The sequence below is a fragment of the Contarinia nasturtii genome, unplaced genomic scaffold (assembly GCF_009176525.2).
Source record: "Contarinia nasturtii isolate CC-2019 unplaced genomic scaffold, AAFC_CNas_1.1 Cnas_scaffold_2861, whole genome shotgun sequence".
Lineage (NCBI taxonomy): Eukaryota > Metazoa > Arthropoda > Insecta > Diptera > Cecidomyiidae > Contarinia > Contarinia nasturtii.
In genome coordinates this window covers 1,009,440-1,023,945 of record NW_022200178.1, presented here as the reverse complement: position 1 = coordinate 1,023,945, position 14,506 = coordinate 1,009,440, and the positions used below count along the sequence as shown (strand labels likewise).

Below are 14,506 nucleotides of genomic sequence, written 5' to 3'. Positions count from 1 at the left end.
CCTAAGTTGTTTATCAATAAACCGTGAATTACTAGAGTTCACAAAAACTGTTGTCGCCGCACAATCGGAATGTGTTCAAGAAGCATACTATATAATATGTATAACTATTAATAGGTACTGTTAATATAGTATATTACTGTAGAGATAATGTTATCTACTCTCTGAAGGAAAGCATCGAATGCATACAAAAATACGAATCTATGTAATATATTGAAAGAATATTAATAAATCAGTTGATTGTAGGCTGTACATCAAAACAGTCCAATTTTTATTTTAAAACGACCCACCTTCCATTTTTTTCAAAATTGTGTGGACATTTGTGATATATACATACTATCTGGCAACTCTGATTTTACACCTTTGTGTAGATTTCACGCATTACTAATTAGCCTTTGCCCTGTTTTCATTAATGACAAGTGTCAAAGTCTAACTAAATAGTTGTATATTGGTAGCAACCGATTGGTTCTACGATCTTCATATAAAATTAGTTTTTAGTTAACCAGCAAACAAGTCAGACGTTCTATTGAAAAATAAATTGTGTGTTTTTTAAATTCATATTTTGCTACCCGAAATCTGAGCGATGAATTTACGAAAAAGACGTATCCTTCCTAATACAAGAAGTGGCAAGCGTAATAAGCGACAAGAAAATATTGAAGAAGTGTTAAGTTCCACTAAAATCACTGATGTCAATAACGATTGCCTACAATACATTTTTTTGTACTTGGATCTCAACGATCTAATGAATGTCGTTGATTCGAGCAAAAAATTTGTACCGGCCACCGACGAGGTATTCAGCAGAAAATTTGGCAAAAAACCAATTAAATTGGATGGTACCATTAAGTCATTCAGTCGATTCAAGACAAATTTAATGGACGACTGCATTTGGGTCAACACTTTAAAATCCTGTTTACAGTTGATGCGTTGCTTTGGTCATCTTGTTTCATCAGTCTATATTACGTACAAGAAAATCGATGGTGCCATCTATAAAAAATGGATGCCGGAATTGAATCGTTATGTCAATAAATATGGTTCAAATTCGGTGGTGGAACTGCGGTTGGAAAATTGTTCGAAAGGAATGATGGAAAATTTGGCAAAACCATTTACCAAAGTTGAAAAGATTGCATTTTTGCATTGTGATTTGGGTAATGCGTTGGTTAATTTTAATCGATGTTTTCCGCAAATGCGTCACCTGGAATTGGAAGTCGTTCAATTGAATGATCCCAAAAGCATTGCCGTTCATTTTCCCAAATTGGAATATGTGGCTGTACGATTTGATGAAAAAAGTAATTTGGTCGAAGAAAACTTCACCGAATTCATGCGTTTGAACCCAATGATACGCAGTTTGTACATCAAAAGTGAATTGAATACGACAGTACTTCAATCTGCCAGCAAATATTTGACCCGGCTTGAACAGCTAGAAGTTAACTTCAGATACATGAGACATGATATTCCCCGGCACGAAGAAGTTCATTTCAAAAGTGTAAAACAGTTCAAGTTCAACATTGTTTCAGTCGATCAGACCGGTAATACAGCGGATCGCGGTCCAGGAAATGAATTTCCAGAACTTCCAAAAATAACGTTTGACCATCTTGATGAGCTTCAAATTACAGTAGTCAGGAATTTATATTGGCGATATATCACGTTGAAATTGTTTGAGCGACTTACTGACTACATCGGACAAAATACACAACTCATCAAGCTAACAATCGATTCAGTACATGGAATCCTTATAAGTGGTGAACAGAAATTACGTTTGGCAAGTTTACTGCCATTTGTGAAGGAAGTCAACATGAAAGCATCAAAATTTTCGACGGAAGAAATGGTCGGTTTTGTAAATAAATGCAAAATGCTAAAGAAGTTTTGTTTCGATTTTGGTGAAACTTGGATGAACAGTCCAATGGGCCGGTTCCCCGATTCATCCCCAGAATTCGACGCATCCCTGACAACAACCTTATGTGGAAATTGGCAAAGTGCCCAAAATGGATACGTGACATTGGAACGGATTGATTGCCAGTAAATTGAGCTTCAGCAACAAACATTTTACTTTTGAGTTAAAAGTAAATCAAAATATGAATTCATTCGTTAAAACACAATGTCATTTTTTCTACCACATTTTTTTTTTCATTATATGCCGATCAAAATAAAGAAATAAATAAAAAACAAAACAAAAGAGAAATAGCACATTCTCATTCGTCATTCTTTAAATCGATAACAAACATAAACTTGGGCATGTAGCTCAACCTATACTATGTCAGCAAATTTAAAATAAATCACAAACACAAATTTAAAATAAAGAATCAATTCATTATCATCTAAAGTAAACAAAGTCAAGCCGTTTTCAAATTGAAGATATCACAATATAATTTCAACAAAAATCCGATTTTTCTCTTTTTTGAATTATTAATAAAAAGAATTCTACTGAGAAAGCATAGAAAAAATGTCATGTTTTATCATTCAATGTGTTTTGCGGCTGTGTTTTATTCTTTTTTTCTCTTTCATCCAAGGGCACAATACTGATTTCACAATTCATCCGTGTGAGTTTCAACGCAAAAATGTTGACGCTTTGTTTCGTTGACTTTGTAGTGGTCGCGCGGTATGTGTCTCTATGTGAACATTTGCATTTCCATTTTCCAATGGCAATGAAAATGTCACGTTCCTTAAAAATTATTCTGGTAATGGCAAGCACGCACATAGCGCGACAAATGTATTTCGACTCTTGTATCGCAATTGTTTTACCAGACTCACCACTATTGCAGGTATTGTTTTGATTTAAATGCACTCACATTGTGAGAATAAGAGTGTGTCTGGGCAAAGTTTTTTTTTTCATAATCACTGACGACCCAGCATTGCCGACTAAGTTGTTCCGTTCGCCTAAGTTGTTTATCTTGATTGCAGTTGAACCGTGAATTGTATAGAAAGGCGAAAACTAGATAAAGTGAGTGTACTGTGTTGCTATTGCCTGGATTCGGTGCTTTGCATCAAGTACACCACATTTTCATCAAATTAATCTAACAAAAGCATCAAGTGTATGTGTATGTGTTCGTCGGCGCCGAAACACTTGAAACAAGAAAAAAAAAGAATAAAATAACGAGATACACGCACTCCACAATTCTCGGTTAATGGGTTGAAATTAGGACGTACACCAAGCTCAATTGCCTTTAAATTACAAACTTGTGCTTATGCACACAAAACTAAAGCTGCGGACAACGCAACGCAATGGATTTTAATTGTATGCAAACTGATATGGAGCAATGCAAATGAGCGATAAACAGGGATATATAATTAAAAATTAACAAATGGCCAAAACTAAAACCATTTTCCTTCATTTGGAGTCTCTTCATTTTAACGGAACTTTATTATCTCAAGACCTTTACCACTCGCAGCCCATAGATTCATCTTTTTAATTTGCATTTTTAATTTGGTCGTCAGTGAACAGTGGTTCAAAGAACACATCGGGCCATTTTGGAATTTCTTCTGATTTTTTGTTGTAAACACGACAACAGACAAAGAACTTTTGTAATAAATCGTCATTGATTCGATGACGATGGTCGCATGTTGACAGTGACTGTTTTTTTATCGCTTTCTTCCTTTTCCCAACAATATTGATCTCGATAGTTTCTTTTTTTAGTAGAAAAACATGTAGTCGCTCTACATAATAATGAAATAAATTATACATTTGGGATTGGTTGGTGGACGGATAATTTATGGTTAATTTTTCTAGCCACAACCTTAAAGTCATTTTATATTCGGTACCAATCGTATCGAAGCAAAAGCATATCAAAATTAAGTCTTTCTATCGCCGAACCAAAAAGAAAAACCAGTTGAAGAAAGTAATTTGTAACTGGCCATTGTAAAACAGGCATCATTATTAACAAATATCAACGATGACGGCTTCAATTGAGCTTGATCGAAAAATGATAGTGGCTGCAATTATGGTGTGTTTACTTGTAATTTATTTTTTGTTGTTGTGATATACTACCCGTTCAATTTATCGACGGTCTGATGAAGGGCATTATATTTCATTTTTTCTTCTCTCTTCCTCTCCATCTCACTGATTGCATCGTGTATTTTATTAAGTTATTGCACAGTACGATCTATCGCGCAAAAAATAATTGTGTTAAAACAGCGTTATTTCAAGTGGATATAATCAAAGATACGCTTGCTGCATTATGAATGCCAACCACATCTAGAGACATTTTGATTGTGTGCACAGGCACACTGCTGGATTTCCCGCAAAGCAAATCGAAAAAAAAAACCAACGAAAAAAAAAGAAGAAGAATGAAGCGAGTTGCTGGTATTCGAAAATGCAGGAATGTTTCTTACACAGTGAGCTGTAGAGAAATATCCCATTAAAATAGTTGGAGAGCACATAAATTATGTAATTTAGGCGCAAAAACTCGTTCCATGCCACTTCTTTGAATGCGACTATACTTTGAGATATGAAAAATAGTCAAGGGAAAGAAAAACAAGCAAGCGTCTACAAAAATTACATAGCCGACAACAACAACAACGAATCGACGACGGAAGCGGCGGCAATGGCGTTGCAGTTCGATTTTAATTTGTACGTGTGCGCCAGTATTGTACATCACGAACCACTTTATTTATTATCAACAACAATATGTTCTTTTATCTGGTGACTGCTTTCAGTGTAAGTCGAGTGCATTACATCAAAAGCCGCCAGATTCCGTGGGTAAGTGAGAGGAGAAAGGGAGACATCGCGCAAAAAGAGCATCTCTTTTCAAAAATTTGCGCTGGAATGGAGAATCAGAACAGAAGAATGAGCGCGTGCACACAGACATTCCATTTGTGGTTGTCTCTCTGTCTCTCTATATGTATGTGTGAACGTTCACTCTCGATGAAAAACACGCATAAATTTTCTCAGTGAGATTTTCTATTTCTGTCATCGAGAAAAAAAAGGATACTGATGCCATCGTCACAGCACAAACTACTTGCAAACACCTGCTTTATAACCACATGCCACAACGGATCGTCTTTTGAAGTTGACATTTTTTGCGTCTCTCTTTTTCGTAGTTCTCCGCTGAAGGCAATTTTTTTTGTCTCGAATTTTACTCAACGAGTTTCACAAAGAAAGGTCTCGCGTTGAAAGCAAAAGTTTTTTTCTCTCTCACTATTCGATTGTTTAATCTTTGTCGCATCACACAAAAGTTTGAAAAGAAAACAAATCCACTTTTTTTTGCTTCCGAAAGAGAAATACAGGAAGAGATATAACAAAGCGCTTACCAAACAAACGCCGAAAATGAGAGAAAGGCAAGATTGGAAACAAAACGGAATTCTCGAAATTTGGCTCATTTCAGCAAACAAAATTGCTTGTGTCAGTAAGTCATCGGTCTGATAAATACCATAAAACGATTCAGTTTCATGCTTCGTGAATTGTTTACAATTCGGTATTTCAACGCTTAATTTCCCTCTTGGGGTGAGATAGAGATATTCACGTCGCATAAGGTATGGTTGTTGGCATGAATGTGTTTGTTTGTTTGTTTGGTAATTCGAGCATTTTTCCCTCACGATTCAGTTATTTTGTGTTGATTTAGCATATTTTCATCGTTTGCATGTATCATCAACCGAAGCATTCAAGCGATGCTTCACACATTTAAAGTGGACTCGAATGGTCGAATTTCATTTCGATGAATTCATTTATTTATATGTATTTGTGGCATGTAAATTTGGATTTCAAGCATTGATTCCCAAATCAATAGTCAATACATTCAAAATTGAGGAATGTTTTGCCATTGTGAATATTAATTTTGAAACCAGCATGCTCACACCATCGCATCCCGTCCGTCAGTCAGTCAGTTGCATTTCGTTTGTTATTTAACAAACATTTTGAAAATCGTCAAGAATTTTTAACGAGGTTGGAAAAATCGGAAATAATTTTTTTTAACAAAAGTTACGGTTTTTGGTATTGTCATTTACACCATATGGTCGAGTTTCGTAAAGTTTGAAATATGATTGCATAAACAAATGTGAAACGTGGTAAAAGTTTTAGCGGATCTCAATGTTTTTTTTTTTGTGTTTTTGTTGATGACAGTAACAGTTTCAATTTCAAACGTATACTTCATTGTGACATTCTCCATGAATGCAAGTGACTGTTTGAAAGCTAGCATTTAAATGCAAACACTTCGGGCTAAAAACATCGAAACAATCAATTCGAGTGAAATCAAAAATGCGCATTGAAAAGGTTAATAGCCGAAGAGTTGATAAATTGCATTATAAATTTAATTAAATTTTGGTATGATTTATTCGAGATTGTGGTTCTTTTTAAATTTCAGGTATCCGTTGTGGATGCACAATCCAATAACAGAACTTTTGAGCTGGGTCCAATTGATGGCATTAAAAGTGCAGTTTTAGTTGGTAGTTCTGAAAGTACGTGGTTAAAAGGTACAAAACTTTTTCCCAATTTCTTTTCATGACTTTTGGCCACTTGTTCTCTCTCTCTCTCTCTTGATTTTTATTGTTGCGAAACAAAAGCCATTCAAACAAATATTAATTACATGTTTTGTTTATATTTTTTATGCAGCAATAACATTTGCGCTGGGCTATTCGAATGATATAAAAAGTCTATCTCATGAGTTTCAAACTTTCAATGGTTCGGTCGAGATAACATTCAGCTCTGGTCAAAGCGATGTCGTTAAAGCATTTTTCGAGAGTTTTGAGGGCACAAAAACTGGCAACAAAATTACACTACGTCGCACCATTCAGCATCCAACACAACAAATCGAATATTTTCTTAATGGTTTTAGCGTCGAACGTGTGAAAGTGAAACATTTTTTGGAGACTTTTGGTTTTGCCGCATCAGTTCCGTTTCAGTACTCCTTGAACAGCACGGATATTGTAACAGCGGAGCTGAGCGATGATAAAGGTCGATTGCATTGGCTGAAAGATTGTTGTGGTGTCGACGAATTTTATCAAAAACGTGATAAATCACTGCGAATTCTAAATGAGACCGAACTTCAAATGGAGAAAATTGATGCTTCGCTGAAGAAAATCGATGTGCAGCTGACGATTTTTGCATCAAACGAAACGCAACAAATCTATCAAAGTTGGGTGATACGTGAAAAGGAACTTGGCCATTTCAAGCGGCTGTATCGCATCAAAGCGGTGAAAACAGAGTGTCAACAACTGAATGCCGATATTGAAAAGCACACCAATTTAATTACGGCAAATAAAACGAATCTACTGCAAAATGCGGAGAAAAGCAAAGAGAACCGACGACAAATGAAATTGATTGTGGACAAAGCGAGTGAATTGAGAATGAATGAACGGCATTTAATGATGCGTATTGAAGAGTGTGAACGTGAGAATCGTACGTTGGAAGATTCATTGGTCGATTTACAAAGTCTCGTTCAACAAGGTTCGATGGCCGAAGATTTATCGATGCAAGAAAAGCAAATGTATCGAGATAAAATCGAAGAAACCAGCAATCAAATGGGTGACATTGATGCCGAATTGCAACGCATTGCCGAAAATAAACATGAATGCGATGAAGAAATGAACGAACTTGATGCACAAGTCGCAACGATTCTGATCAATTGTCAACAAAATAAACGACTGAACACACAATTTCTAACGATTGCAAAACGAGACGAACATCTCACGGTGTTCATCAGACGCACCAAAAATGCCATCACTCGCGAAAATCGTAATGTAAACCGATTAAAAATGGAAATCCAAGGGGACGAAACAGAAATTAATTTACTTAAGGGTGAACTTTCAAAGTATAATGAACAGTTGCATGAAATGAATGCTGAAGATGAAACTCAATCATTTTATCAACAGCAAGAGACGCATAATAGCCTCGAAAATCAGAAAATGTAAGACATTCACTTACACAGAAAGCATTTATTTGATAAGAGAAAAAGAAATCGCTTCTATAGATAATCATTTTTATGTTTTTGTGCATTTTATACAGCGAACTCATGGAACAAAACGAATCCTTGTTGGAAAAATCGCGTGAGCTGAAACTTAATTTGGACGAAATTTACAAGAAACTGCGTTCGCGCATCGGTGATGTAAGTGATACCATTTGAAAATTAATTTTTCCTTTTTACTTTGTACATCTTGTATCCTTTTGTGTTGTGCACGCCAACAACAAACTAGTTTTCTCTTTGATCATTTTCAAGCGAAAAAAGAAGCACAGTGCATTTTAATGAAACAAAAAAATTATTATTAAAGAAACATCTTTTTTTTGTGAAAGAGACAAGATTCACTTTTCCTCCCTTTTTACCGTGAAAAGAAAAAATCTCTGAATTAATAACATACATTTTCTCTTTTCAGTCAATGTTTGAGGGATTTAAGTCGATGGAAACATTCATGCGAAAATATGGAAATAAACTGCAGCAAAATTATTACGGTCGTGTTATTGACATCTTTTCATGTGACGATCGGAATTTGCAGAAATCTTTGCCAAAGCTGATGGCTGAATACTTATTTTATTACGTCGTCGATTCACCACAAACGGCCACTCAAATATTGTCGAGTTTGAATGCGGCCCAATTACCGGGCGAAGTGAATTTCTTCGCATTGAACATCATCGACAGCAGTGAATTTAAAAAACACAACCTAATCTCACGTCTGTCATTTGATGCGAAATTCAAAAAAGTCTTTGAGTTAATCTTCTGCGATTTACCACCGAATTTGAATTGTTTCGAAAGTGCTCCAAATGAGTCGACGCATGAAGTCGTAACCGATTCGGGTTTTACAGAGAAAAGTGGAGCAATAATTGGTATAAATTGCAACGGCAACATCAATCCACTGGAATTGTATCAGGAGCAACAAAATTTGGCCGACGTGAATGAAGCTACCGAATATGAATTGAGTGAAAATTCGTATCGAATGGAAGTGACGGTCGAGCAAATCAATCAAACTGGTGAATGGTTACATCAACAACATCAAACAATGAGCAAAATTCAGCAGGTACAATTGTCCATTTCGCAACTAACGCGGACGATTAATCAACACGAGGGACGTATCCAACTTAAAAAAAGCGACTTGCAACAGCACGAAGCCAAACTGAATGAACTCACTGCAAATAAAAATCGTTACGAAAATGAAATGAAGTTGGATTTGTTGACGGAAGACGAGCGTAAAGCAATTGAACTGATTCAAGCCGCAATTGTTGAAAAGAGTGCCCAACTTCAAAAAGTGACCGCCGAAATGAACCAAGTACAAAAGCGTCGTGACAATATTTCCGACTATTTTGAAAATACTTTAGTGAGTCGGTACAGTGTATTGGAGGAGCAAACCATGATGCATTCAAATAATTCATCCGAACTTGATCGTCAAAAAGAAATTTTATTGCAAAGAGAAGAATTCAAGCAACAAATTGCTGTTGAATTGACCGAAATTCGAGCACAAATTTCTGAATTGTATGCAGAACACGAGGCGAAAAAGCAATCCCTCAAGGAATTGGAACAAGAAAAGTTGAACGTCGAAGAGACGCAAAAGTTAATCTATGGTGAATTGCATTGCATGAATGTGCACAAAGGGAATTTAACCAACGAAATGAATCGACTTCGATCACAAAAACCATACGATGCGACGAAAGTTCATAATCCAGATATTGTTGATATGTCTGAAGACGACATCAATAATCAACTACACATTGCAAAACATCAATTGAATACGTATGCAAATACTGAGAACTTTGACACGAATATGTTGGAAACGTTTACAAAGGACCGAGAAAATCTCAAGCGTCGTCGTGCTGAGCTCATACGAATGAAAACGAAAATTAAGTTGGCCATAAAAAAAGTGGAAGGAAACATCAAAACATCGATTCAAAGCACATTTGAAGACTTGGCCATGCGTTTTTCGAATAATTTTGCACATTTTGTGCCAGGCGGTTCTGCACGATTGCAATTGATCAAAATGGCAAATGAAAGAAGTGACGATGCAACTCAAAGTGCTGCCACAACTGAAAATGCTGTTGAAATGGCTGATAAAATAGCGGAGAATGTTGGTGATGCCGTTGGAGTTGATATCTTTGCTCGATTTGACGAAATTGAAGAGTCATTCAACAATTTATTCGGGCAGAAGCGCCGACTCGTTGCGTTGCTTTACATTATTAGTATGCAGCAACTGTTGCCGGCACCATTTTACCTGTTCGATTCAATTGAAGAGGTAATTCACACATCAACAATTATTTTGGATAAATATTGGTTGACATATGTCTTCAATTTTTTTTCTCTTGCATACAGTTGATTTTCGAACCGTATCTTGAACCATTGATCACTTACTTGAACGAGCTATCGAATACGTCGCAAATCATTGCATCAACAAGACGACGGGGCTTGGTAAATGGACCTAATTTTATTGATGATATATTTCGAATGACGGAAGGCGTACCACACGGAGACGCTGAAATGGTCTCTTACCAAGAAGACTGAATGCAACGACAACGAAACCATTAACACTCATTATTCATTTGGTTGAGTTCATTTTGAAAAATGTTCAATCGTTTTTTTTTATGAGCGGTAGTATTTTACGAACTCAGCATTGCTAAAAATGGTGCACACCGAGAGAGAGAAAGAGAAAGAAAGATGTCCAGAATAAAATACAAAGTTGTTATTTAATCGTATTTATTCGTCGTGTGCAGACACTTCAATAAAGTGCAACTTAAAGCGGGTCATAAAATATTGAACAAAAACCAGAATATTTTAGTTATTGTTTGAAAAGAAAGAGAAAAAACAAGCATATACTCTAAGGAATGTAGTTGAACCTTGTCAAAGCCACATGAACATAATACGTTGTATTTTTTTTTCTTTATGAGAACTTGTATATGAATAATATTTACTATAAAAACAACCGCATCGAAATTGTGAAAATCATTAAAATCCAGAAACAAATCCAAATGAATGTTTGGCACACAGAAGATATTATGAATTGAAGGAAATTGGAAAAACAAACGACAGCATATGAAAGCGTCACTCATTTTTTTTTCTTGTAAGGACATTCATGCATATTATGTACATTAGTCGTTACTGTAGTTTGCTGTGTGTGCAATGTGCACTTTTTTGTTGTGTCGTTCGAGACTGTTCAAAATTTTTATGAGAGCGAACAGTCATATCTACGCTCATTCGTTCCATATATTTCCGAATTGAAATCATTGTTGGTGTGGCATAACCAAACATAATAAAAATCTATTCCATTAAATAACATACGGTGTTGTTTTGTTCGAATGATGTTATTTTTGGTACAAGATGTTGGAGAAGTGTCGAAAGTTATGGCAATGAATATGAATCGTGCCGGATAATAATATATATGAGGTCGTTTCGGTATACATGGTCGGAGTGATGGGGAAAAATAATGAAAGATGTATACGCATGACACAGCAAGAAGTGCGAAAGATGAGGAGTGCGAGAGCTATATTCAAGTACACATGCAATTTGTTTTTATTATTTCCACTCAGTAAAGCGAATCGCGTCAGCCAAAGAAGATCTCAGCCGCTTCAATGTCGTCGTCGTCGTTGGCCAGAAGCATTGCATCTAGATTGAGAGCACGAATATTCATTCGCGCGCAATTGTTATTTTTCCTGCCATCAGACTGATTATGTTCATTGATGTTTACCGCATCACACACATACAAATAGCACGATGCACACAAGATTTCGATCCATCTTTATGTCATGAATCTTCGGTGCTCGCGCTTGTTTTACACATATCTACTGCTTTAGTTTTTTTTGCTCTTTATTTGCATTCATTATTCAAACCTCGATTTTGCTCTTGATATTTTACGCTCGCAAACGATGTGCTTACAAGCAATGAAACAAAAACACTGTTCGATTGAACCAACAGACACAATTTCATGTCTTCTTTGTCATCTCTTTGAGGCATTCACACATACTTCGATTACAAAGTAAATGCAACATAATGTGAATACATACCGACGACTTTTTAAGACGATGTGGTGTACCTTGTTGTAAATTATCTCTGTTTTTTTTTCGCTCGACATAATAACATGCTATCTCTGCCTTGTTTGCTTTAATCAAATTGCCTGCATAGAAGTCTTGTGCACCGGTAAAAATATTCATCATCAAAAAAATGGCATTATCTTGTTCAGTGTAAATTTTTGGTGGAAAAAAAGAAAGAAATCACCGGCAAGTATAACAACATTGTCCTAGTACCCATCGGTACGATAAATCGACAAGATCAAATTTATGTTTATGACTCTGAAATTTGTGTATTATTTAAATTTCCAAATCACAACCCAGAACTGAAAGCAACTCTTTTATTTATAGAGAGCCAAAGCGACACATTGTTCGGCAGCGATTTTTTCAATCTCTTTCTCGGTATTTCCCTGCGGAAAACACATAAATTTTGTCTCTCGATAAAAACGTCAAGAACAGAACAAACCGAATATGCGACCGTTTCTTTTTGCTTTCGTCGTTCGTTTTTGAATGAAAAAAAAGAAGACATATTTTGAGCATCTTCGACAAAATCTCTCACAACTGACTGATAATTCAGTGCATTAACACACTAGAACTAACGACATTCGCTATGGCATAGGCCGGCCTTAGAAGAAACACGACCTTTGCTCTTGATCTTGATATTGAATGAGTCTCGAATGACGGATACACCGATTTTTTTTTAATTTTCTAAATGATGCTGCGCTATTCTGAATTTTCATTTCGAGATAACGTTTTACTATATATATATTGGTGTTCAAAACGAATCAGACATTTTTCACGCATCATTTCGATGAATAATAATTTTAATGGGATCGTTCATTTGTTCACACAAAGGGTTCTTGGATCTTAAAAGTCGAACGAAGATGAACAAAAAATCGTTTGAAGATGTTCATGTTAATCGCTTGACTTAGCACAACATATGGCAAAAATTCAATAAATCGCTCGAAAATTGAGCTCACAGCGCACAAAAGAAAAAAATGTGTTGTCTTTCATTCTTGTAAAGTAATTGCAATGGTGTTTTGAAACTTGAATAAATCAAATCGAATTGAATTTTCAAGCCTTTCATTTACATTAATTCAATGATGTTTTTTTCGCCACCTTCTTTAGAGCACTTGAAAAGGTCATTGTATTTTGTGAAGAAAAAAAAACAGCAACTTAATTTGCTCATATTTCAACACCATGGTAGTTGTTATGAAGTGATTCTCATTTAATTTCCAAATTTATGTCTGAGAGCAAACACTCCAATTACTCTAATTATGCCATTGTGCTTCTATGAATTCGCAAAAATAAATAATAAAAATCACCACTATTTCGATGGACTTTGCTTTTTCTATCCAGTAGACGGTTCATCATGGAAAAGAGCTGACTGGATGTGCATTTTATTTGAGTGACAAGTATCTCACAATAACAGTTCGTACGACACTCATGTCTCGCATTTTTATTTATATCTGATGTCATCAAAATGCGAGACAAAGACCCTCGACTTCAAACATCGCACATTGTTTTTTCGTGAATGAAAAATAAAACCACAAAAACGACATGAGCGCTTTCGGAATCGACCATCATCTGTCATAGTCATGTAATTTGTCGAATTTTTCATTTCATCTAATAAACGAGTGACATCATGAGATGTACGAAACGAGAAAACATTTTTATGTCTCTTGTTTCCTTTAATTTTTGCCTTAAGTGTAGTTAAACCAAATGAAAACTGTTGCTGGTTTAAATATGAAACCCAGACAACTGAGCATGTATCATTTTCGGAACGGTCCACAAATAAATTGACACGTTATTTCCTCCAGTTTTATATTGACATGTTTTGTCTTTATATCGCTTTTTATTTTTATTTTTTTGACTCGAATGCAACAATAAATGGTCGTTTTTTCACATTTTTATATGGTGTTTTACTGTCGATTAATGAATTCAGCATGTGATGAAGGTTTGCTACTGCAGCCCACAGATAACAGACCGTTCCGTTCTTTGAAGTAAAGGGGAAATGTAAAAAAATGGAAATAAAATGCGTCATTCTTAATTTAAAGCAAAAAGTATACGTTATTTCCGCACAAAACTTCCAAAAGAATGATTGTAGCACGTAATAAACAAATTTCGACAAGAACTGCTCTCTTTTTCAGTATAAATTGCTTTTTTGATGCTGCAAAGCGCTGCAAAGTGGTAATTAAACACAATATGTTGAGCAATACCAATCATTTGTAGAGTGTATTCATAAAAAAAAAAAAAAAATGACGTTGAAAATCGGGAACTTCATGTGTGTTCTCGTTCGAATCAAAGGCATATGAAAAATGATAAAAAAAAACAGTCGAATTTATGAGCTCTTTTTTCCAAAGCCCATCGGAACCAACTAATTTATATAGGACTAAAATGAAGCGCAAGTGAATGAGCATAACAGATGCAATTTTCATGTATATAATTTGTAATGAGCCAAGATACAAAGATAACATTCTGAATGTGTGCCATATACGAGAAACTAAACATGTGACACAAAACAAGCCTACTGTTCGCAGTTGTTTGAATAGCAGTATTGAACTATATTAAATACGAACCACAAAACAGTTAACAATGCAT

At 35.5% G+C, this 14,506-nt stretch overlaps 2 protein-coding genes across 6 annotated transcripts in view; one reads left to right on the top strand and one right to left on the bottom strand.

Moving 5' to 3' along the window:
• LOC116349303 overlaps window positions 1-14,506 on the bottom strand; it is a 169,534-nt gene that overhangs the window by 116,123 nt on the left and 38,905 nt on the right. The window lies entirely within an intron of this gene.
• Window positions 9,942-10,713, top strand: LOC116349310 (structural maintenance of chromosomes protein 3-like). Its single transcript, XM_031780689.1, has 2 exons — window positions 9,942-10,140; window positions 10,218-10,713. The coding sequence occupies exons 1-2, from the start codon at window positions 9,952-9,954 to the stop codon at window positions 10,404-10,406; spliced, it is 378 nt and encodes a 125-aa protein (XP_031636549.1). The 5' UTR covers window positions 9,942-9,951; the 3' UTR covers window positions 10,407-10,713.